Source organism: Ahaetulla prasina, chromosome 1 (genome assembly GCF_028640845.1).
Source record: "Ahaetulla prasina isolate Xishuangbanna chromosome 1, ASM2864084v1, whole genome shotgun sequence".
Taxonomy (NCBI): Eukaryota; Metazoa; Chordata; class Lepidosauria; order Squamata; family Colubridae; genus Ahaetulla; species Ahaetulla prasina.
In genome coordinates, this window is record NC_080539.1 from 183,424,023 (window position 1) to 183,447,003 (window position 22,981).

The following is a 22,981-nucleotide window of genomic DNA, read 5'->3' on the forward strand; positions in this document are numbered from 1 at the left end:
GCTGCCTTGAAAGAGGCGGTGGTGAGACCCATTCTCAAGAAGCCTTCCCTGGACCCAGCTATTTTGGGTAACTACCGTCCAGTCTCCAACCTTCGCTTTGTGGTGAAGGTTGTAGAGAGTGTGGTGGCGTGGCAGTTCCCCCAGTACCTGGAGGAAGCTGTCTATCTAGACCCGTTCCAGTCCGGCTTCCGGTCCGGGTATAGTACGGAGACAGCTTTGGTCGCGTTGGTGGATGACCTCTGGAGGGCCAGGGATAGAGGTTGCTCCTCTGCCCTGGTCCTGTTAGATCTCTCATCGGCTTTTGATACCATCGACCATGGTATCCTGCTGTGCCGGTTGGAGGGGTTGGGAGTGGGAGGCACCGTTTATCGGTGGTTCTCCTCTTACCTCTCCGACCGGTCGCAGACGGTGTTGACAGGGGGGCAGAGATCGGCCGCGAGGCGCCTCACTTGTGGGGTGCCTCAGGGGTCGATTCTCTTGCCTCTCCTGTTCAACATCTACATGAAGCCGTTGGGCGAGGTCATCAGTGGCTTTGGGGTGAGTTATCAACTGTACACTGATGATACTCAGCTGTACTTTTCCACCCCGGGCCACCCCAACGAAGCTGTTGAAGTGCTGTCCCATTGCCTGGAAGCCGTACGGGTCTGGATGGGGAGAAACAGACTCAGACTCCATCCATCCAAGACGGAGTGGCTGTGGATGCCGGCATCCCGGTACAGTCAGCTGCAACCGCGGCTGACTGTTGGGGGCGAGTCATTGGCCCCAATGGAAAGGGTGCGCAACTTGGGCGTTCTCCTGGATGGACGGCTGTCGTTTGAAGATCACTTGGCGGCCGTCTCCAGGAGAGCTTTTTACCAGGTTCGCCTGGTCCGCCAGTTGCGCCCCTTTCTTGACCGGGATGCCTTATGCACGGTCACTCATGCTCTCGTCACTTCTCATCTGGATTATTGCAATGCTCTCTACATGGGGCTACCCCTGAAGTGCACTCGGAGACTCCAGTTAGTCCAGAATGCAGTTGCATGGGTGATTGAGGAGCACCACATTGCCCCCGAGTAACACCCCCCCTGCGCAGTCTGCACTGGCTACCTGTGGTCTTCCGGGTGCGCTTCAAGGTTTTGGTTACCACCTTTAAAGCGCTCCATGGCTTAGGGCCCGGGTACTTACGGGACCGCCTGCTGTTACCACATGCCTCCCACCGATCCATGCGCTCTCACAGAGAGGGTCTTCTCAGGGTGCCGTCCGCCAAGCAGTGTCGGCTGGCGGCCCCTAGGGGAAGGGCCTTCTCTGTGGGGGCTCCCACCTCTGGAACGAGCTTCCCCGGTTTCGCCAATTGCCTGACCTTGGACCTTTCGCCGGGAACTGAAAACTTATTTATTTATCCAAGCGGGACTGGCCTGATTTTTAAATTTTTAAATTTTAAATTTTTCAATTTTAATATTTTATTGGGTATTTTATATGGTCAATTGGACGGTTTTAATTTCGGCCTTTATTGAATAAGTTTTTTAATTGTTATTTTAGTGTGTATATTAATTGTTTTAATGAAGGCTGTACACCGCCCTGAGTCCTTCGGGAGAAGGGCGGTATAAAAGTTTAATTAAATAAATAAATAAATAAATAAATAACTTTTATTCAATAAACATGAAACGCAGTCAACTGAACATTTAAAAATGTATCACAAATATCAACCAAGTACTATCTTAAGATGTATGATGTTCCGAGTAGCGCATTTTTTTGCAGTTCCGCTGGTGTTATTGCAGGAAGCTGCAATTTCTTGATGTATTTTATAAAATTCTTGGGCATGGTACCAAGTGCCCCAATGACAATGGGTATCACTGTTACATGTTTCATCCATAATCGCACAGTTTCAATGGCCAGGTCCCAATATTTCATGATTTTTTTTTCAGTTCTTTTTCTTTGACTCTGGTGTCTCCTGGTACCGTGATATCTATAAATTGTACATTTCGATTTTCAACAACTGTGAAATCTGGTGTGTTGTGTTGTTATTATTATTATCTTTTATTCATTAAACATGAAACTCAGTCAACTGAACATTTAAAAATGTGTCATAAATACGATTGACTGGTACTAATGGTTGATACGGGTTGCTGCCAGTGTCCTAGGTATCAACCGAGTATCTTTTAAAAATATATGATGTTCCGAGTAGCACAGTTTTTTACAGTTCTGCTGGTGTTATTGTAGAAAGCTGCAATTTCTTGATGTGTTTTGTAAAATTCTTGGCGATGACAATGAGTATCACTGTTACATGTTTCATCCATAGTCATGTAGTTTCGATGGCCAGGTCACAATATTTCATGATTTTTCCAGTTCTTTTTCTTCAATTTTGGGGTCTCCTGGTACAGTGATATCAATAAACTGTATGCTTCGGCCCTCAACAACTGTGATATCTGGCGTGTTATATTCCAAATGATGATCCGTCTGTATTCAAAAGTCCCACAAGATCATCACTGTCTCATTTTGATAACTTTTTCCACTTTGTGCTCCCATGACTTTTCGGATACAGGTATGACGTATTTTTTACATAACGATCAGTGGACTAATTTAACAACTCGATCATATCTAGCTTTGTAATCAAGTGCGTGATTTTGCTGCACTCACATATTAAGTGTGAAACACTTTCAACTTTGTCGTTGCAAAGTCGGCAGCTTGGATTGTCAAGTGGATTTTTGTATCATCGCATTAGTTTGTAGTGCTTGTTCTTGAGCAGCGAGTATTAAACCTTCTGGTTTTTTCTTGATGGTTCCTCTCTTAAGCCATGCTTATGTCAAGTTCTTATCACACCTTCCTTCTATGTTTTTCAAGTGCTGCCTATGCAAAGCTTTGGTTTTCCATCCATTTAATCTGTCATCCAACTGTTTTTCCTTATATTCTGCCTTTGTTTGTTGTTTTTATAATATTCTCCATTTTCACAGCCCGCAGAAATTTTTCTGTACTTTAGTTCACAAAATCTATTATTATTGTTGTTGTTGTTGCTGCTGCTGCTGCTGTTGTTGCTTTTGCTGTTGTTGTTGTTAGTTTTGCATGTACAGTGAGTGCTTTTGTACCAGAGATAAATTCTCTGGTACTTAACATTGCAGCCTGTAAGGTCTTGCCTCTCCAAATCTTTGCAAGAAAGCAGGACTCTTGAAACTGAAGTTGTTCCAAAAGGAGCTTTTATTGAAAGGCTTGTGATAGCAAGAGGTCTAGACAGTGGTGGGATTCAAATAATTTAACAACCGGTTCTCTGCCCTAATGATTTCTTCCAACAACCAGTTCACCAAACTGCTCAGAAAGTTAACAACCGGTTCTCCCGAAGTGGTGCGAACTGGCTGATTCCCATCACTGCGTCTAGGCAAGAAGTAACCCTTCCCACTTAAAAAACAGGAATTTAAAGCAGTGCAAACAAAACTCCTGCCACAGTACAGCAATGCAGGAAACAGAAACCCACAGCATAGTAATGTAAGAATCAGAATCAGAATCAGAAACTTCATATAGAGATCCCTCCAATCATCCCTCCTCCCACCAAAATGCTAGCGTCCCAATAAAAATCTATGGGACCGGACACAGCCCCTCTCCTGTGCAAAATGGGGATTCTGTGACTAAAACTATTAACAGATCTCCAAGGTCCCTTCCAATCCTAAATTTTATTCACCCCCGCAGGGAGCGGCCCACGGCCCTTGGAGCGCTTGTGGGCAATCGCCCTAGCTCTGCTTCACCGGAGAGCTTCCGCACCACCGGTTAACTTTTTCATTTATTTATTTATTTATTTTTGTCACAACATTATATACAAGCACATATATTGAAAGGAAACAATAGGACAGGCACATTAGGCACTTTTGTGCACTTATGCACGCCCCTTATTTACAACGTCAAAAACTTGACAGCCTTTTGCTGTTCACCGTGGCCGTCTCTGTCTCTTGTACACAATGCAATGCTCCACCCCCCCTTTGGTGCCAGCTGTATTCACTCCATCAGCAGACTTTTGAAATCTAGCCCTGCATCGCTCTTCTTCCACGACCATATTTTGCCTTGCCCCGCATTTGGCCGCTGCTGCTGCCCTTACGAGTTGCAACATATCCGCTCCTGTGCCAGAGGATATTAGAAGTGAGCGGCGCTCTCCACTCTCCTGAAGGCTTTTGCTCTGTTCCGCGGTTTCTCCAAATTGCAACGAAAGCTTCCGCTGACAGATAGCTGCTGGAAAAGCTCTGGCCTCCACTAAAGCACCGGCCGTTTCCTGGAAGGCTCAGTGTGGCTCCAGGCGCCGCGGTGCTAGCTCGCTTTCTCTTCCAGGCGCTCTAAGGTCTGTCGCGTAGAAGCGAAAGAAGGCTTGGCCTGCTGCTGGGAGCGTTTCCCCTCGGAAGCAGCTCTTCTCCGGTGCCGACCCTCCTGCCGGGGTCGCCTGGCAAGCAGAGAGGCCTCCCCAAGAGCTGCTTTCTCCCAGGTACCTGCGAGGTCGCCGCTTCTCTTGCTTCGAGTCTCTCAGCTAACGGTAAGGGCCGAGGAATGAAGGCGGCAGTCTGGGCGTCCCTTCGCGGAGCATTGGCTTCCTCCCCTGGCGCTGGCTTAAATCTCCCGCTCTGGGCTTTGTGCGGGTCTTTAGGAAGGTCCATTTAACTGTTCCGCTCCTGGCTTTATTCAGGCGCTGCCGCCCTCGTCGGTGGGCTGACAGCGTCTCCGGCCACTTAGCTCCTCCCGATGGGGCTCACAGAGGCAAAACCTCCCGAGAAGAAGGTATTCGGGCTTAGCTTTTCTTCCTTCTCAGCCGTTGTATTCACTGCGTCTCCCTCGTCCGTTGAAGAATTTACACTGTCAAGATGAGATTTGCTTCACGTGAATAACTTTCGTGAGAATCGTGCTGTTACCAGTCCCGGCATTGTTTTCAAGTTGGTTACAGACGTCCTGCTTTAGTACATCTCCTCTGACATTTTACCGGGTATTGGCTCCCCGGGTATTGGCTCCGGGGTCTTTTTGTCCTTTCTTGAAGACTGGGAGAGGGGACCACCTTTGCTCTTGTCCCCTCCTCCAGCATCTCTCCAATTCTGCAGTTCCTCAAAGAAGTCCTGATAGTTCTTCAGCCAGTTTCTTCGGTATTCTGGGGATTATTTCATCAGGGCCTGGGAACTGAAAGCATTCAAATTAGCTTGAAGATTGCTTTAGCATGTCCTTACTGACCTGCACCCTCCCCTCTCTGTACTAAAAATGAGCACATTTGTGGCACAAGGAGGTATTGAGAGTAGTTACAGTATATCAGCCTCTTCTGATAAAGCAAGAAATGGCATCCTTTAATTTTTCATTCCTCACTTAATTAGCATCCTGTGCCAGCACTTATTTTTTTAAGATGCCTCTTCCAACATCAAAACTTCATTGCTGCTCACCCAAACCAGCAATTTCTACATTATTTGTAGCTACCCATTCTCAAATGTCCACCACTACTTTTCTATTCAGGCATTCTGGACGTCTTCATGCAGGATAATTAGTGATCAAAGGAATTGCCAATAAAGGCAGACAAGTTGCTGAAAAGTGGAGGGGGAATGCTAGTTGCCCATCTCAACAAGTGACTCTGGACATCATCTAGTTGTGTTAGCCCTAGACATTTGCTTGATTGTATTGTTAGCACAGTATTGTTGGGAAAAAGAAGGATGAGACCATTGAAAGAGCGAGCTCACCACCTGTAGTGAGCAGATATTTCATCCCTCTGGGATCCAGAGTTTTGGTGCTACCTGGGAAGGAAGGTTAAGACAGCCCCACCTTCTCCTTAATTGAAGAGTTTGTTTTATAAAAAGGAAACTGAAAGCAAATAGGTCTCTGGGTGTGGCAAGAAAGAAGTTAAACCTGCTGGATAGCAGAGATTTGGAAAAAAAGAAACTTCCACCCAAAGAAAAAACTCCAGCATTACAGTAGTCTTCAGGTAGCAGCAAGAGAAAATTTCTACATCTTTACTTCAAGCCATAGAGAATAGGCAGTAGAAGGCTTGAAGTGGTGCCTGAAGGCAGTGAGAAAATGGTTGGTATGAAATCACTTTAGGCTGAATCTTTAAAAACTGGAGGTGCTGTTTCTGCAGAAATCATCAGATCTCAGGATAGCAACATCTTTAGCTTTGGGTAGGATGCTACTGTTCCTTTTAGTGCATGCTAGTTCAACAGGCACAGGCCAGGCCAGGTGAGCAATTACCCAATTGAAGCTGTGTCTTGAAGTGTGATTCTTGTCCAGGATCAGGAGGCACTATGAATTATAACTAAGACTTATAATCTGTTGTCTGATTAACTGAGTTTGTGTCAAAGCTGCCTTGAAGATACTTTGGAAGCTCAGCTGGTATAAAACGCTGCATGCTGACAGGTGAAAGCTGGGACAAGAAGCTGCATTGGTTGCCAGTGGGCTTCTAGTGCTGGTGGTGACCTGTAAAGTCCCATATAGTTTGAGTCCTCATTGCTTCAGGACCCCTATGTACCTGTGTAGAACATATACCTGTACAAGACATGCTATAGAGTCCTTCTTCCCAGATGTGAATGAGGTGAGGTTCCAGAAGGAGATCTTTTCAATTGTACCTGCTTTGCTGTGAAACAGTTTACCCAGTAAGGGCACAATAGTTACTTATCTACAGTAGTCCTTGCTTAATGACAATTCTGGGGATCAGAATTTCTGTCCCTAAGTGATACATGTTGCATAAAGTGCAACTTCAAGTGATCACATCACTTAGCAACATTGCAGTGCTGCATGAATGCAGTTCTGTATGCATGCAGACTATGGAGTGTGGGTGGTGGGCTGCTGTGGGCAAGTGCATTTATAGAATACAAGGTCCTACGTAGTGGGTTCCTTGGAGAAAAATTGGCAGGACTGACTTGTGACCTTCTCTGCCAGCTTAACTTTGCTTGTGGGAAATTGGAAGGTTGCAAAGAGCAATAATGTAACCATAGAATGCTGCAACCATCATAAGTATGAGACAGTTGCCAAGCATCCGGATCATGATCACATGACAACAGCAGTGCTAGGGCACTGGAGCTTCACTGGCTGGTTATAAGTCTCATGTCAGCTTTGGAAGCCATAGTAGGCCGAAGGCTTCCACACGCTGCCACTTTCTCCTTTATGGGAAAGTAGGAGAAGGGGGTGGTGGTACAAGGGGCTATTAGACATAACAGCATTCTTCTTGCTGGTCAAGGTCAGGCTGAGCTCAGAAAAGGAGTGGTCGGAGAGATGTCTCAAGATGGGACGGTTGAAGATTGGACCATATGATCGGCAGAGGAGTCATGAGGGTGGGGATTTTGGAGTTTGTATTACTGAGGGAGGAACCCGGATCCCCAAATTTGGATTTCATCCAACTGTGCCAGTTTACCTATGCTAGTGAAAGAACTTTGAGAGAAGTTTGCTTCAGAGTCTTTACTGCAGGAGTGGTTTTCTGGAATGCTGATATTAATCCGAATCTACTTTAGAGCATAGCAGCACCCCCCAAGTGGCGCTGTCAGGGATGCTGGGCCCCAGCGTCCACCAAAAGCCTTGGTTGGTGCAAAGACTCAGCGAAGATGGAAGGGAAGGGAGAAGTCCTGGAGGGGGCAGTGGGCATGGACGCTCAGGGACTTATCGACACCAGATTCTCCCCCTCGGAAGAAGTGGTACATGGCATTGAGGCTGCAGAACCGGGTTGAGAGCTAGGAGCGCAGCCCAAGGGATCGGATTCCTGGAAAAGTTGCCAGGACCCGACGCCTGAAAGGGGACTAGAGGTGAGATCTCCGGAGGAGCATGCCAATCCCAGCCTAGCAAAGTCACCACCCCTACCTTCCAGCCCTAGTGGAGAGCAGGAAAAGCTGTGGGATTTGGGGATTCAAGGGAATGGAGTCTACCACCCCCCACAAGATCCCAGTCCCTAACAGGGCTCCCGGAGAGTTTTGAACACTTGGAAGTGGGAAGCTATTTACCCCCCTCCCACCCTCCTCAAGCAAAATGGAACTTAGCTCAGCAGAGAGGGGGAAATTAGGGGGGTTCAAGCCCTTTCCAACAAGCCCAGAGGCGTTCTGATCAGCACCCAAGCGCAGCAGGGAAGTTTCATAGCTGGGATGCATCCAACGCAGCTGTCTTGGGGAATGCTGGACAAATGGGCCCCCACAATCAAGTGGGAAGATGGGTTCCAGAAAATCATATTAGATGTCGGCCCCTTGCCCCCTGTCCCCCCTCCCGAGAAGCAACCGATCCATGAAACCCACCAGGGGGAGCCAGCAGCCACTGGATCAGACTCATCACCAAGTGAACCGCGCATTCCTAAGGCATATGCAGATTTGGCAGAAGCCTTTAGCGAAGAGGAATGTAACCTCCTTCCCATCCCCCCGTCGGCCCACTGACTGTGCCATCAAGTTAGAGCCTGAGGCTAAACTACCAAAACCCAGAATGTACTCAATGACACCTGCTGAAATTACTGAGTTAAGGAGGAACATTGACACCAACCTAGCCAGAGGGTTCATCTAGCCTGCAAAATCCCCAGTAGCCACCCCCATTTTGTTTAAAGAGAAGAAAGATGGGTCTTTGAGATTATGTGTTGATTTTTGAAATATCAATGCGGTTTGCATACAAAACACCTACTCATTACCGCTAATGAAGGACTTACTAAACCACCTGGCGAGAGGCAAGGTTTTCACCAAGTTGGATTTGAGGGAAGCCTATTACCGAGTCCGCATACGTGAAGGGGACGAATGGAAAACTGCTTTCAACTGCCCCCTGGGCAGTTTCCAGTTCCGGGTCATGGTCTTTGGACTCCAGGGGCCCCCGGCAGTCTTCATGCAGCTAATCAATGAAACCCTGCATAGCCACCTATATAACGGGCTTCTTGTCTACTCAGACGATATTCTTATATACAGCAAAAGTATGGAGGAGCATATCAAGTTAGTTAGACAAGTTCTGAAAAAACTCCTAGCCGCCAAACTATACGTGAAGCTGTCAAAATGCGAGTTCCATAAGGAGTCCTTGAACTACCTGGGCTACCGGGTGTCGAACCAGGGGATCGAAATGAACCCAGGAAAGGTGAAGGCAGTGCTAGACTGGCAGCCCCCATGCACACGTAAACAGCTTCAGAGTTTCCTGGGATTTGCAAATTTTTACAAGCAATTCATCCCTTCCTTCGCAGAGGTTGATCTCTCCTTGACGGAATTGCTAAGGACTGGTCCGTCTCCTGGCAAGCCAAAACCTAGCCAACCCCTAGCTTGGACGATGAACTGTCAGAAATCTTTTGAACAGCTAAAACGCCTATTCGCAATGGAACCGATTCTCCAGCACCCAGAACCCAAATAAGCATTTGTGGTCCAGGCAGATGAGAGTGATGTGGTGGTAGCGGCTGTTCTAATGCAAATGAATGCCCAAAACAAACTAATGCCGTGCGCTTACGTCTCGAAAAAATTGACGGACACACAACGCAGGTGGGCGGCCTGGGAAAAAGAAGATTTTGCAGTATGATGGGCTCTCCTATCCTGGAGACACTTCCTGGAGGGGGTGAAAGAACCATTCGAAGTGCGGACAGACCACAAAAACCTCAAGGCCCTAAAGACCCTTCGAAAGCTTTCCCCTAAGCAGCTTCGATGGGCTCAGTACTTCAAGCAGTTTAACTTCAACCTCAAATACATCCCGAGGGAAAAAACCTACTAGCTGACGCCTATCGAGAAAGTCCCAGTTTGACAGCCGGCGGGAGGAAATAGTTCACGCTATGATCTCTGAAACCCAACCAGCTCATGCTCGGCCTCAACCTCCCAGAGAGCAGGTTATTGACAGAACTAAAATCAGCCCACACAGCAGATGCCTGGTTCAAGGAGAACCTAACAAACTTGACCCTAAGAGAAGGACTGGCTTAGAAGGGGAGTAAGATTTATGTACCAGCCAGTATGCGACTCACGGTATTGCAGAGGAATCATGACTGTCAGCTTGGAGGCCACTTTGGGTTTTTGAAAACCCTCCATTTGACTAGGAGACAATTCTGGTGGCCAAAGATGAAAGCAGATATAGAAGACTATTGTTCTGTTTCCCTCCCCCCAATACTCCCAGCAAAGAGTCAGTCAGAGGCCTTCTTTTCTCCTTTTATTTACATAAATAGATGTCCTGGCCACGTCTACCCACGGGCCTGCCAAGTTTCTGGAGATAACGAGGAAATTATAGATAAGGCCAGAATTACTCACGAATATATTCTTCCCTCCATTGATACAGTTTGCCCGCGCAAATTCATTGCTTTGTCCAAGACAAAAAACCAGGAAGTCCCGCCTCCTATTTATAGTCTCTGCAGATGTCACTGCATGACAATTATGACTTGGCTTTATCCCAACGCTGCTTCTGCTGCGCGCGCCGATCACGCCTGCACAGTCTTGCATCACTCCAAAACTGTTCTTGGGGCGTTGCCAAATCAGAAGAAGGCTCCAGAGAATCAGGTCTTGCCGGCCCCTCCTCCTCCCTTTGAGTGGGTGCCAGGGAGGGAAAGGGCTCAAGAGAAGCAGGGCTTGCCAGGTCTTCTCCCTCACTTTCTGAATCATCCGAGTCCAGGAGTCCGGGTCCAGGAACCTGGGTCACAACAACTATGTAAAGAGCTGCGCCACCTACGCCACCATGAAATCCAGACCAGGGAAGGCCCCTGGGCTTCTCCAAACCATGGCCGAACCCACGAGGCCCTAGGAGGAGATTGCTATAGATTTCATCGTTGAGCTCCCTGTCAGCGGAGGGAATAGAGTGATTTGGACAGTTGTTGATTTATTTTCCAAACAGGCCCACTTCACTGCCTGCAGCAGGTTACCTTCGGCAAGGAAATTGGTGAAACTGTTTGTGAGGCACATTTACAGACTACATGGAGTTCCAAGGAGAATAATATCGGATTGCAAAGTCCAGTTTACTGCTAAGTTCTGGAGGGAGTTCCTGCAATCCATTGGGTCATCCCAGGGACTTAGCTCCGCCTTCCATCCGGCCACTAACGGGGCTGCTGAAAAATCAAATGCGATGGTGGAACAGTACATTAGGTGTTATGTAAACTACCAGCAAGAGAACTGGTCAGAGTTGTTACTGTTTGCAGAAGTGGCATATAATAATGCAGTACACAATAGCATGGGGTTAACTCCTTTTCAAATAACCACAGGCATGGATTTTGTGCTGATGCCAGAGCTCCCTATAGAACCTCCCACTTCCATGTCCCTGATGGAATGGATGGATTCATTGAAAAAAGGGTGGGAGGATACTAAGAAAGCTTTGATTGAATTGGCAGAAAAATATAAAGCCCAAGCCGACAAACGCCGATCTCTTCAACCCCCTTTCCGGGTAGGAGATAGAGTGTATTTGTCAACTAAAATTGAGGTTGCCTAGCAAAAAATTTGGTCCCAAATTTATAGGTCCTTTCCCTATAGCTTATAGTCCTTTCCCTATAGTTACCCAAAACAGCTGTTTTGGGTAACTATCGTCCAGTCTCCAACCTTCGCTTTGTGGTGAAGGTTGTTGAGAGTGTGGTGGCACACCAGTTACCCCAGTACCTGGATGAATCTGTCTATCTAGACCCGTTCCAGTCCGGTTTCCGACCCGGGTACAGGACGGAGACAGCTTTGGTCGCATTGGTGGATGACCTTTGGAGGGCCCGGGATAGGGGTTATTCCTCTGCCCTGGTTCTCCTAGATCTCTCAGCGGCTTTTGATACCATCGACCATGGTATCCTGCTGCGGCGGTTGGGGGGATTAGGAGTGGGAGGCACCGTGTTTCGGTGGTTCTCCTCCTATCTCTCCGACCAATCGCAGACGGTGTTGGCAGGAGGGCAGAGGTCGACCTCAAGGCGCCTCCTTTGTGGGGTGCCACAGGGGTTGGTTCTCTCGCCTCTCCTGTTCAACATCTACATGAAGCCGCTGGGTGAGGTCATCAGTGGTTTTGGGGTGAGTTATCAACTGTACGCGGATGACACCCAGCTGTACATTTCCACCCCTGACCACCCCAATGTAGCTGTTGAAGTGTTGTCTCGGTGTTTGGAGGCCGTACGGGTCTGGATGGGGAGAAACAGGCTTAAGCTCAACCCCTCCAAGACTGAATGGCTGTGGATGCCAGCATCCCGGTACAGTCAATTGCAACCGCGGCTGACTGTTGGGGGCGAATCATTGCCCCAATGGAGAGGGTGCGCAATCTGGGGGTTCTCCTGGATGGACGGTTGTCTTTTGAAGATCACTTGGCGACCGTCTCCAGGAGAGCTTTTTACCAGGTTCGCCCCTTTCTAGACCGGGATGCCTTATGCACGGTCACTCATGCCCTCGTCACTTCTCGCCTGGACTACTGTAACGCTCCCTACATGGGGCTCCCCTTGAGGTGCACCCGGAGACTTCAGTTAGTTCAGAATGCAGCCGCGCGGGTGATGGAGCCACTCGTGGCTCCCATATAACACCGATCCTGCGCAGGCTGCACTGGCTACCTGTGGTTTTCCGAGTGCACTTCAAGGTGTTGGTTACCACCTTTAAAGCGCTCCATGGCATAGGACCGGGATATCTTCGGGACCGCCTTCTGTTACCACATGCCTCCCACCGACTGGTATGCTCCCATAGAGAGGGTCTTTTCAGGGTGCCGTCAGCCAAACAGTGTAGGCTGGCGACCCCCAGGGGGAGAGCCTTCTCTGTGGGGGCACCTACCCTCTGGAATGAGCTTCCCCCAGGACTTCGACAACTTCCTGACCTCCGGACCTTTCGCCGCGAGCTTAAGACATATCTATTCTTTCGAGCAGGACTGGCTTAAATAGGGTTTTTAAACATGGATTTTATGGATTTTATTGGGGTTTATTTTTATTTTGTATTGTATTTTAAATTTAGGCTATATTGAATAAGTTTTTTAAATAGTGTTTTTATTGTAATGTATTGTATTATTTTTATTTGCCTGTTCACCGCCCTGAGTCCTTCGGGAGAAGGGCGGTATAAAAATTAAATAATAATAATAATAATAATAATAATAATAATAATAATAATAATAATTATTATTATTATTATTATTATTATTATTATTATTATTATTATTATTATTATTATTATTATTATTATTATTATTGTAAAGGCAGTTAACTAGGTGACTGTCCAACTTAGCCTCCCAGGGAAAGTGCACCCAGTGTTTCACAGTAGCTTATTGAAACCAGCTAGGGGATCTAGCTTGAGGCCCTTGCCAGCTGCTCCCCCCTTCTTTGGTAATCCAGGGGGAGACCCATTACGAAATTAAGAAGATGCTTGACTCTAGACTATACAGGGGACGTTTACAATATTTGGTCCACTGGAAGGGGTACCCATTGTCTGAAGCTACTTGGGTGAAATGCTGGGATGTGAATGCTGATGCTCTAGTCAAGCAATTTCATGATAAATTCCCTAAGGGTCATCCTGGAGGGGGGAGAGCGGGTTAGGAAAGTGTATACTGGGCGTCAACCGCATCTTTTGCATTTTTGTCTATTTTGTTTACCAGAGTGTGTTTTCTTCTGCTGGGAGGGGGGGGGAACGCCTGTCAGCTTTGGAAGCCATACTAGGCCGAAGGCTTCCACACGCTGCCACTTTTTCCTGTGTGGGAAAATAGGAGAGGGGGGGTGAGGGTACAAGGGGCTATTAGACATAACAGCATTCTTCCTGCCGGTCAAGGTCAGGCTGATCTCACATCTGGAAAAGGAGTGGCCGGAGAGATGTCTCGATTTGGGACGGTTGAAGATTGGAGCATATGATCGGCAGAGGGGTCATGAGGGTGGGAATTTTGGAGTGTGTATTACTGAGGGAGGAACCCGGATCCCCAGATTTGGATTTCATCCAACTGTGCCAGTTTACCTATGCTAGTGAAAGAACTTTGAAAGTTGTTTGCTTCGGAGTCTTTACTGCAGGAGGGGTTTTCTAGAACGCTGACATCTCACTTGTTTCAGTGCCATCACAACTTCCAATATTCATTGAACAAGTGGTTGGGAGAAGATAATTTTTAATGCTTGTAAAGAAGTTTTAATTGTGCTTTTTTGTGCCATTGGCTATAAATTGTCTAGAATCTAAGATGAATTGGTGGCCCAGAACTCTCATAAATAAATAGCAGCGTGGATTTGATTTAAATCAAGTCGATTTAAATCACAATTAAAATCACAATTTAAATCACTAGTAAAAAGGCTTGATTTAAATTAATTGGATTTAGATCATAATTTTTAAAGAGCAACTGTCCTCTCTGTCCCGCAGCGGCTACTCCTCTGACCCACTGTTGACACACTGACCGTCCCATTCACTTGAATGGGATACCTGGTGATGTGGCAGTGACACAACCAGGTGAGGGATGTGGCAAGCGGCAGTTGAGTGGATGCCTGCTAACAGGCACCGTTACGATGGATCTGAAATGACAGGTGCTCTATAATATTATATTTATAAGCTGCTTAGAAGGTTTCACTTTCATTTTTACTGCTTGCCCTTCCTCCTCACACTTAGAACCTGGTGGTACAGATGCATTTCTCTTCAAACAATCATACAGTTTGTAGTTTACATAGATTTGCAAAACAATAGGTTAAAGGAATATTCCTGAACTTTGTGTTATGATTTATCTCATGGTTATTTTTATTTATTTTTATTTATTTATTATTAGATTTTTATACCGCCCTTCTCCCGAAGGACTTTTGAAATTGTGTGAATACATCAATGCAGTGCATGTTATCTCAGCTTGTAGAGCTTGGATTCATTGAATGAGTTTACCAAAAATGTAAATATTGCAGAATATACATCCTCATGCTACATAAATACCGTATTTTTTGGAGTATAAGACGCACCTTTTTACTTCCAATAAGAGGGTGAAAATCTGCTTCTTATACTCCATTGCATCTTATAGTCCGATATGGGTAAGTACCATTTCATGTTGAATAAACTAAATTATTAATGTATCTTAAATAGAAAACTATCGTTAGATAGACTTTTTACTCCAAAAACATTTTTTAAAAATACATTTGATAAAAAATTTTAAAAATCCAATTTAAATTTAAAATTGATTTTTTTAAAAAAAATCATTGATTTTTATCCACCCTGATAAATAGTGAAGGAAGATCATCACTGGAGCAATACAAGCATGTGTATAGGAATATTTTTCAATTTTCCTTAAGTTTTTTAATTGACATAACAAGCAATTATGAAATACTCTGCATGAAAACCATGGCATGTTAAGTTTAATATATTTGTTTTATTTGAGAGAATTATGTAATACAAAGGGCTGCTTTCTTTTAAAAAAAGCAAATATAAATGTTTACATAATAAAACAGAAATAATTGACTTAAACCAATCAACAATGGCCTTAAACCAAATTATGGATTTGCTCAATAGAGATAACAAAACACAATGTCTATTGTTCCAAACTACACTTCAGACTACAGATTTGACTACAACAATACTGCTGAGCTTTCATCATTTCATGAGTAAACCACATTAAAGATTTACACACACACACACACACACACACACACACACACACACACACACACGAAACAGGTAAAAGGTGGGGTATAAATGAATGGATTCCATATTTATTCCATAAACCACATTAAAGATTTACACACACACACACACACACACACACACACACACACACACACACACATGAAACAGATAAAAGGTGGGGTATAAATGAATGGATTCCATATTTTTCCAAGGGCATTAATTCTAAGACATTAGATGATGTCTTTGAATATCAGTGTATCTTGAATTTGCACCTACATGTTTTTGAAACATTCTTTATATAGGGAGTACATCTATAGTCCTATATATATATAGCCACCAGATGTTTATGAGGACACTTATAACACTCAAGGACACTTTCTAAATTTAAAAAAGAAGTGTATCAAAGATTAGTAGGCTTGGGGGAATCAGAAATGAATAATTAAAAGAAATCAATAGCTTGGCTTTAAGAAATGTCCCAAGCAATGTGTAAAGACCAACAAAGGATAAATACATCGTATATATTTATGTATTTACATTTTTTCATAGCTCCCACCAACTCGATAGATTTTCCAATACCTACATGTCCATTTGGAAGGATCTCAAGCTAGCTGACTGATTATTGCAAAAACTGCATTTAGGAGTATAAAGTAGAACTATACAGAATGAAAACTACATTGCAGTTATCATTACCATTATGAAATTGTGTGTGTCAGTCAAATTTGAATTCATCCTGTGTAGCAGATTACTCATTTTAATTTCTAGCTTTGTTCTCGTCTTTATTTTTGTGTTTTAACTCGTGTTCAATATCCGTTTCACAAACAAAAATGAGAGCAACCTTCTGAAGTATTAGACTAAAAGTACTATCTAGTATTTTATAACTGAAGATGCTAGGAAGCGCATCTAGAATGTGCAAGGAATTTTTTTTTTCTATAATCAAATAATGGTCTCTCATCTTATGAAACTGCAGATAAAGATTCTTTGCTCTTCTTAAAGAATATCTTCTTAAAACTTTTTTTGAGCGCCCGGTTGGAGTTCACAGACAGATTTAAACATTTTTCTAATTAAATATTTTTGAGCCCCATGTCAAGGCATTCAAAGCAAAATATCAGTAGTGTTAAAGGATACTAGCTTGTTAAATGTAGTAGTGCATTTTTAAAAATGTATTGTTTAGAGCCATGAGGTAATGGGTTAATAGTGTTTTAATCTCTAAAATATTTTCCTAAGGTGACTTCAGTAATGGCAGAGATGACAAGAAGAAAGTGTGCATTTTGTCCAGATGATGAACCGTGTGCGATTATGTACATTGCTGAAGAACGGAATCTTGCAGCTCATCAGAACTGTTTGGTGAGGTTTGCTAGCGACATTCAAACTGTCTCCATAACTGATTGGAAAATGAAAAAAGATCTGAAGTACTTTTGTGAGACAATTCATAATTGATACACCTATTTCTTTTATGCCATATGTACTATACTTTTATAGATATGCACTACAGTTTCAAAACTTAAAATTTAAAATACTTTCCTGGCTTAAAGTAGACTGGAGTACAAGAGGACTAATTATTGGAAGGTCAGAAGTACTATAATGCTGATAATTCTATAAATGACCATTCCAGGCAATTGCTATAATAAATCCATTCCTCTATTTCTCTGTCTCTCTCCTTATTCCTTTCTTTATGTTCATGTAATCCGCATTTTGCAGACTTTGATAGCCCTATAAGTAATTAATATCCTGCCTTCATTATTTCTGTAAAAACTTAAGGTGTCTAACATATCTAATATTTCTCCTATTGTCCCCACCACAACAACCTTGTTAGGTGTGTTGAGCTGAGAAAGAGTTACAGGCTCAAAGTCACCCAGCTGGCTTTCATGGCCAAGATAGGACTAAGAACTCACGATCTCCCAGTTTCTAGCCCGGTGCCTTGTGCATATGCATCCTTTTATTTATAGACAATGAGAGGAAGAGAGCGTTTTTCCCTCATTTTTCTCCTTGAGGATCAAGGCCCAGAGAGCAGGATTTTCAAGGCATCTTGCTTACCTTGAATCTATAGCTTCTCGTGTGCTAGTTTTGTTTCTCTTTTTCCTTTTCCATTGGGAAAAGTGGTGGCTCCCTGAGAAGCTGATTTTGCTCTTTCCCTGATGAAAAAGGTGAACCGTGACTAGAGTCCCAGGTACAGGAAGGGAACAAGTATAGTTAAAATTGTTGACAGAAGAAGTTAAGCAGCGGAATTAAGCCTGAGTCTAAGGGTTTTTCTATTTCCGATCTTTTACTTTGTTTTATTTTAATATGTGGATGCATATGGAATATTTCATTTGCGAACTGGAACTGGACTGGATTGACAATTTTTATCTAAAAAACATCTTTTATTTTTTTAAAATCCTCTGCGACTTTATAAAATATTTCCTTTTTAGTTTTGCTTTTTAAATCTTTATTTTTCGTGTATTGTGTATTGGACTTCAGGAGGGAAAGTAGAGGGAAAATAATGCAACACTGCCACCTACTGGATTGGAAATTTTGTTTCTTTTTCTCAGTAGCAGCTGTTCTGTTTCAAAGACTCTGAGCTCATTCTAGATAAGATAGTCGGAAGAGCATCAAAGACATCATGCAAGATTATTTACTCAGGTGCTCTTCTGGGACCTATCAATAGTAGGAGTCTTTAATTGGAACTGAAAAGGAGAAGATTGCAGTGACTCTGGAAAGAGAGCTGCAAATAACATCTGAGAACTCATAAAAGAAACATTCTCCTTTCCCTCCTCAGCTTCTTTCTTTCTTTCTTTCTTTCTTTCTTTCTTTCTTTCTTTCTTTCTTTCTTTCTTTCTTTCTTTCCCCTTTTTTCTCTCTGACTGAAGCTTGTGAACGCATTTATTAAGCCTTTGACCAATTGGATTAATTGGATTAAGACATACAAGAGTCTGAAGAGTCTTTTTTTCTTTTTCCTTTTTTTCCCCCTCATGGGTATATCTTTTTTCTCTTCCTTTTTTCCCTTACATTTTTCTGGCTTTTTGATCTTCCCCTTTTTTTCTTTTTCACTGCCACTTGGGAGAATTTTTGCCCTACATATAATTTGGATTAAGGTGTAGAAGAACTTGAAGGATACGTTGAAATGAGTAGAACGGCAACAACATTTGGGTCTGCTTCAACAACTCCAGCTTCATCACTATCTGGGGGGAAAGGATCAATACAGACGATGTTGCAACAGGAGAAAGAAAAAGAGAGAGAGAAGGACAAGGAGGTGACACTTCAAATGATCTGGCAAGGAATTCGAAAATTACAAACAGAAGTGGAGAATATTGAACAGAGAACAGAGAAAATTGAGCAAAGAACAGAAAAAAAACAGATGAGAATCTACAAGAAATGATGAAAAAATATGAGGGAAGACTTCAAAAAATTGAGGAAAAGGAAGAACAAAGAGACAAAAAAATCAGAGATATTGACAGTAGACTGTATGAGGTTGAACGAGACAAGAGTGGAAAACTGGGATGGGAGATGCATAGATCAGAATTTTATCTTAGATTTCAAAATATAGAAGAAGAGAAGGGAGAAAACCTGGCAGAAATAATGGCAGATATACTAGCAGAAGCTTTAGAAGTTAGTAAAGAATAGATGATGGATGGCATGGACGAGATATTTCGAGTATACACAAGATACACTATGAGGAATCTTGTAGGAACTACCAAGAGAAGTCCACGTAAGATTTACTAAAAAATTGATTAAAGCGCAAATACTTCAGGCCACAAGAGATAAAACATTGAAATACAAGTTAGGCTTTATAATACTGTGTATTTATCCTAAGTTTGGATAATGTTTAAATTTTATATTCTGCTTTTTTTAATTCAAAAAGGTGGTCAGCTTCCTATGGAAGGACCGGAGAACTGGAATCGCAGTCCTCAAATTGGCAGAAGTAGAAGTCAGAGAATAGAACCAGAAAAGAAAAATTATATTCAATCTGTACTGCAGTTGAATTTAGAGATGGGGAATTTGGAGAGGGTATTTTCACAAAACCTCCTCCAAATAATTTACAAGCAAAGTGGTAAACTTATTATAAGTAGGTATCAAAATTTAGGAGTTTGAAAAGTTTTTCTTGGGAATCCTCCTCCTTAGATCGCCTCTTCTCCAATACCCCTTTTCTCTAACCCCCCTGACTCATTCTGTGGGGTTCCTTCCTTGCTTCTCACCAAATTCCTTTCTCCCTCTGTCTTTTCACATTGGAAACAAATTAAAATGGACCATAGGCTTTCTTGGAAAATAGATAACATGAATAGATGCAACCTTTTGCTCTGAAATGTGCCTCCTTGCCTGGAAAAAGGTGAAAGGAAAGGAAGAATAATGGCATTCTATGGAAGGGTGGATAGAAGAATAGCCGTTCTGTGATTGGGCATGCCGTTCCCCCAGCAACTGTTTATGAGAACACCCAAAATATGTTTTCAAAATTCAAAACAGAGAGTTGCTTAATCAGTATTGTTCTTTTGAGTAAGTTCTCTACAGTCACAGATCCTGCTTTCCATCTCCTCAGCAAGGTATTGCTCAGATGATCATAGCTGAACATATTCTTCTCTGGAGTCATCAGTAGGAATGAGTGGAAGTTCTATCCGCACATGAGTAGGAGACAGAGGGACAGCACTGTACACTGTACAAAAGCTGCTTCTGCCAGCCAGAAGATTTTCATTAATATTTCATACTACCTGCAGACTGTATTCTCAGTGTTCTTGAATTCCCATTTGAGGACATGAAGGTTGTTACCTGCTATTCTTCATAATCTGGCCATATTATTTTATCTGCAAACTTATAACTTCATTATGTCAGAGGTGAAGCTGCACAGTACTAATATCTCTAGTTCTCAGCAATGGCTTTGTAAATTTATGAGGTAGCACTGATCCCCAGCCAATTCTAGCTGCTATTTTTAATATTTTATTTCATCATGTCATCTTGTTTTAAATCTTACTTTTTTATTTCATTTCTAGTTATTTTCTTCAGGATTTGTGGAATTGGAAGAAGAGAATCCTGAGGATATTGATAAAAGGTTTGTCGTGGCTTCAGTAGTGAGTGAAATAAAGAGAGGAAAGAGGCTGGTAAGACATTTTTCATGTTTTAAAATTCTATATCAGAATTACTTAAAATAATTTATTTTCACATTAAGCATTTGGAATGTCCACTTTGAAGGCCTAAAGATTATAATATGAACCAATAATCTAGTAGTCCCCCCATCTCATTGATAGAAAGACTTTTGATCCTACTGCTTTTGATCCTACCCATTTTACACTGGGAGAATAAAAAGGTTTCTGTGGGAGGGGAACTGACAAGAGAAAAATGAATAAAAATAATACGATTTCATCAGTTAACACCTCTCTGCAGAGGAGCAGTGTTATTTAACTGAACTAGAAAACACAAATCTTTAGGGAGCCCCAGTTACATAGGCTGTCATCATGAGTAGCAATGAAACAAAATACCATATTTTTCGGAGTATAAGATGCAATTTTCTCCCCTTAAAAGAGGCTGAAAATTTGGGTGTTTTTTGAAGCGATCTCCTTGCTTTGCCTGCTCCCTCCTACTCAGCTGTGCTTTAGAAGCTTTTTTTCAGCCCTAGTGAAGCGATCTCCATGCTTTGCCTGCTTTTCTCATTGCTTCTCTCTCCAAAGATCAGTTGTGCTTTAGAAGCTGTTTTTTTTTAATCTCCAAGCAGGGGATAAAAAGTGCTCAAAACTAGCAAACTAATGTGCTGAAGCTGACCAGACTAAGGATGCTAGCCAGATGAAAACCTGCTAGACAGATTTTTTTTCCTATTTCCCTCCCAAAATCTAAGCTACGTCTTATACTTTGATGCGTCTTATACTCTGAAAAATACAGTAAGTTTAACAGCCCCTTTCCTGTAACAACTATTTGCTGTCTGAAAGCGGTAAGGGAAATACTTTTTCTTATTTAATTCATTTCAGGTCAGCATATTAGTAAATACAATTCCCATGTGGTTTCATATTCTTCCTACAAAGCAGAGATTATATTTCACTCTAAATGGTTTAGTTTAAACAGGATCACAGCATAGAAGCCAGCATGTGATGGGTGATGGAGAAATAAATGGGTCTAATAACACTTCCTAATTTTATAAACTGCAGTTTAAAAAGTGGTTTCAATTTGTTTCCATACAGCTGTGCAATGTCTGTCGCAAGAGGGGGGCAACCATTGGATGCGAGGTCAAAAGCTGCCGCAAAAGTTACCATTATTTTTGTGCCTTGAGAAATGAAGCTTCAATAGAAACAGATGAAGATCAAGGCCTCTACCGGTATATAATCAGATGTTTTCTAAAACCTATTTTAAGATACTTTTCAAGAGTATAAATAACTAAATAACTTATTTATATTTTGAAATTATCTGAATGGCAAAAAAAGAAAGCAAAAAGGGCTTTATCTAACAGGTGTATATTACCATGCACCCAAATATCTCAGAATATCTTAGCCTTGAAAACCAGTAAAAAAAATAGTTCTCTGTAAAATCAGAAGCCGACCCACTATATCTTTTATTTTTAAAAAAGCTATTTGTTCCAGCTATTGAATTCAGCAACAAGATGGCAAAATCAAGACCTTTTATTATCTAGAATGCTTAGAAATACAAGGAGGACTATCGGTCTGTATGCTATAGTACTTATTCTTATAAGTACTCAATAATCAGAGTTGAGGGGGGAATATTGCTATATCATTCATTTTTTCCCTTAAGTTTGGGATTGCTAGGATTTTGGCAGGAAAAGGTAGATACTACTGCATTATCAAGATGCCTTCTGAAATATTTTGAAATCTATGTTAGTTCTGAATATATATTCTTTAGGCTGGGATGAAGCTGACTTTTTGTAACTGCCAAAGTGAGCATGAATTCAGAGTGTGAGAACCTCTAAGCTAGCCCGGTATGAGAAGCTGGGATTGGTTATTAAATCCCTGTACAGTTAAAGCAGGTGGGCTTCCACAACAGATGTCATGTTCTTGTCATGTCATGTTCAAAGACTTGAGGAGGGCCCATAGTGACTCATAGAAAAAAGGAAATACTTGATAAGTAGAATTGCATTTATCTAATGGAAATAATTGAGAAGTAACTAAATTTTATTTCTACTCAAAGACCAATTCAAAAGATTGAACAGACTATTATGAAAACGTAATGAACAGATAAGAGTGGTGAAAGATAAAGAAATACAAAACTGCTCAAACAATGTACTACATTAAATGATCCAGTCTGTAAATCAGCAATGTGTGGCTATTTCCAAAGCAGCACATTCAGCAATATCAGTAGAACAGAATTTAAGCATCCATCTGCAGATTTCCAGGGAATAAATCAGCTGGTAGAAAGGTATATTCTCCTCATCTCACCTACAAGGATGGTTAGATCTCAAAAGCATTATTAAATCAGCCCAGTGAAATGGGGAGTACTGTGAAATGCACATGGCTCAGATTCTTTTGAAGTGGAGATTTATTATATCTTGCCTCGATAAGCATTGGTGGGAAGTCATCAACTGTGGCTAAAGAGAGGTTTCCTGGCATGACACACATATAATAATAAAGCTAGGATAAAAAGTATTCTGGTCAGACCTTAATTATAACAGTGGGGAATGGAGA

At 42.6% G+C, this 22,981-nt stretch overlaps 1 protein-coding gene across 4 annotated transcripts in view; it reads left to right on the plus strand.

Moving 5' to 3' along the window:
- The first annotated feature begins 1,766 nt into the window (after positions 1 to 1,766).
- PHF11 (PHD finger protein 11) overlaps positions 1,767 to 22,981 on the plus strand; it is a 49,242-nt gene continuing 28,027 nt past the window's right edge. Inside the window, exons 1-4 of one of the 4 annotated variants that reach the window (XM_058184459.1) lie at positions 1,767 to 4,486; positions 16,617 to 16,736; positions 20,351 to 20,458; positions 21,530 to 21,663. In XM_058184459.1, the coding sequence (XP_058040442.1) occupies positions 16,629 to 16,736; positions 20,351 to 20,458; positions 21,530 to 21,663 (350 nt within the window). In that variant the 5' untranslated portion in view covers positions 1,767 to 4,486; positions 16,617 to 16,628. The remainder of the gene's footprint in view (positions 4,487 to 16,616; positions 16,737 to 20,350; positions 20,459 to 21,529; positions 21,664 to 22,981) is intronic. The other 3 variants (XM_058184450.1, XM_058184467.1, XM_058184440.1) reach the window with 3 other exon arrangements.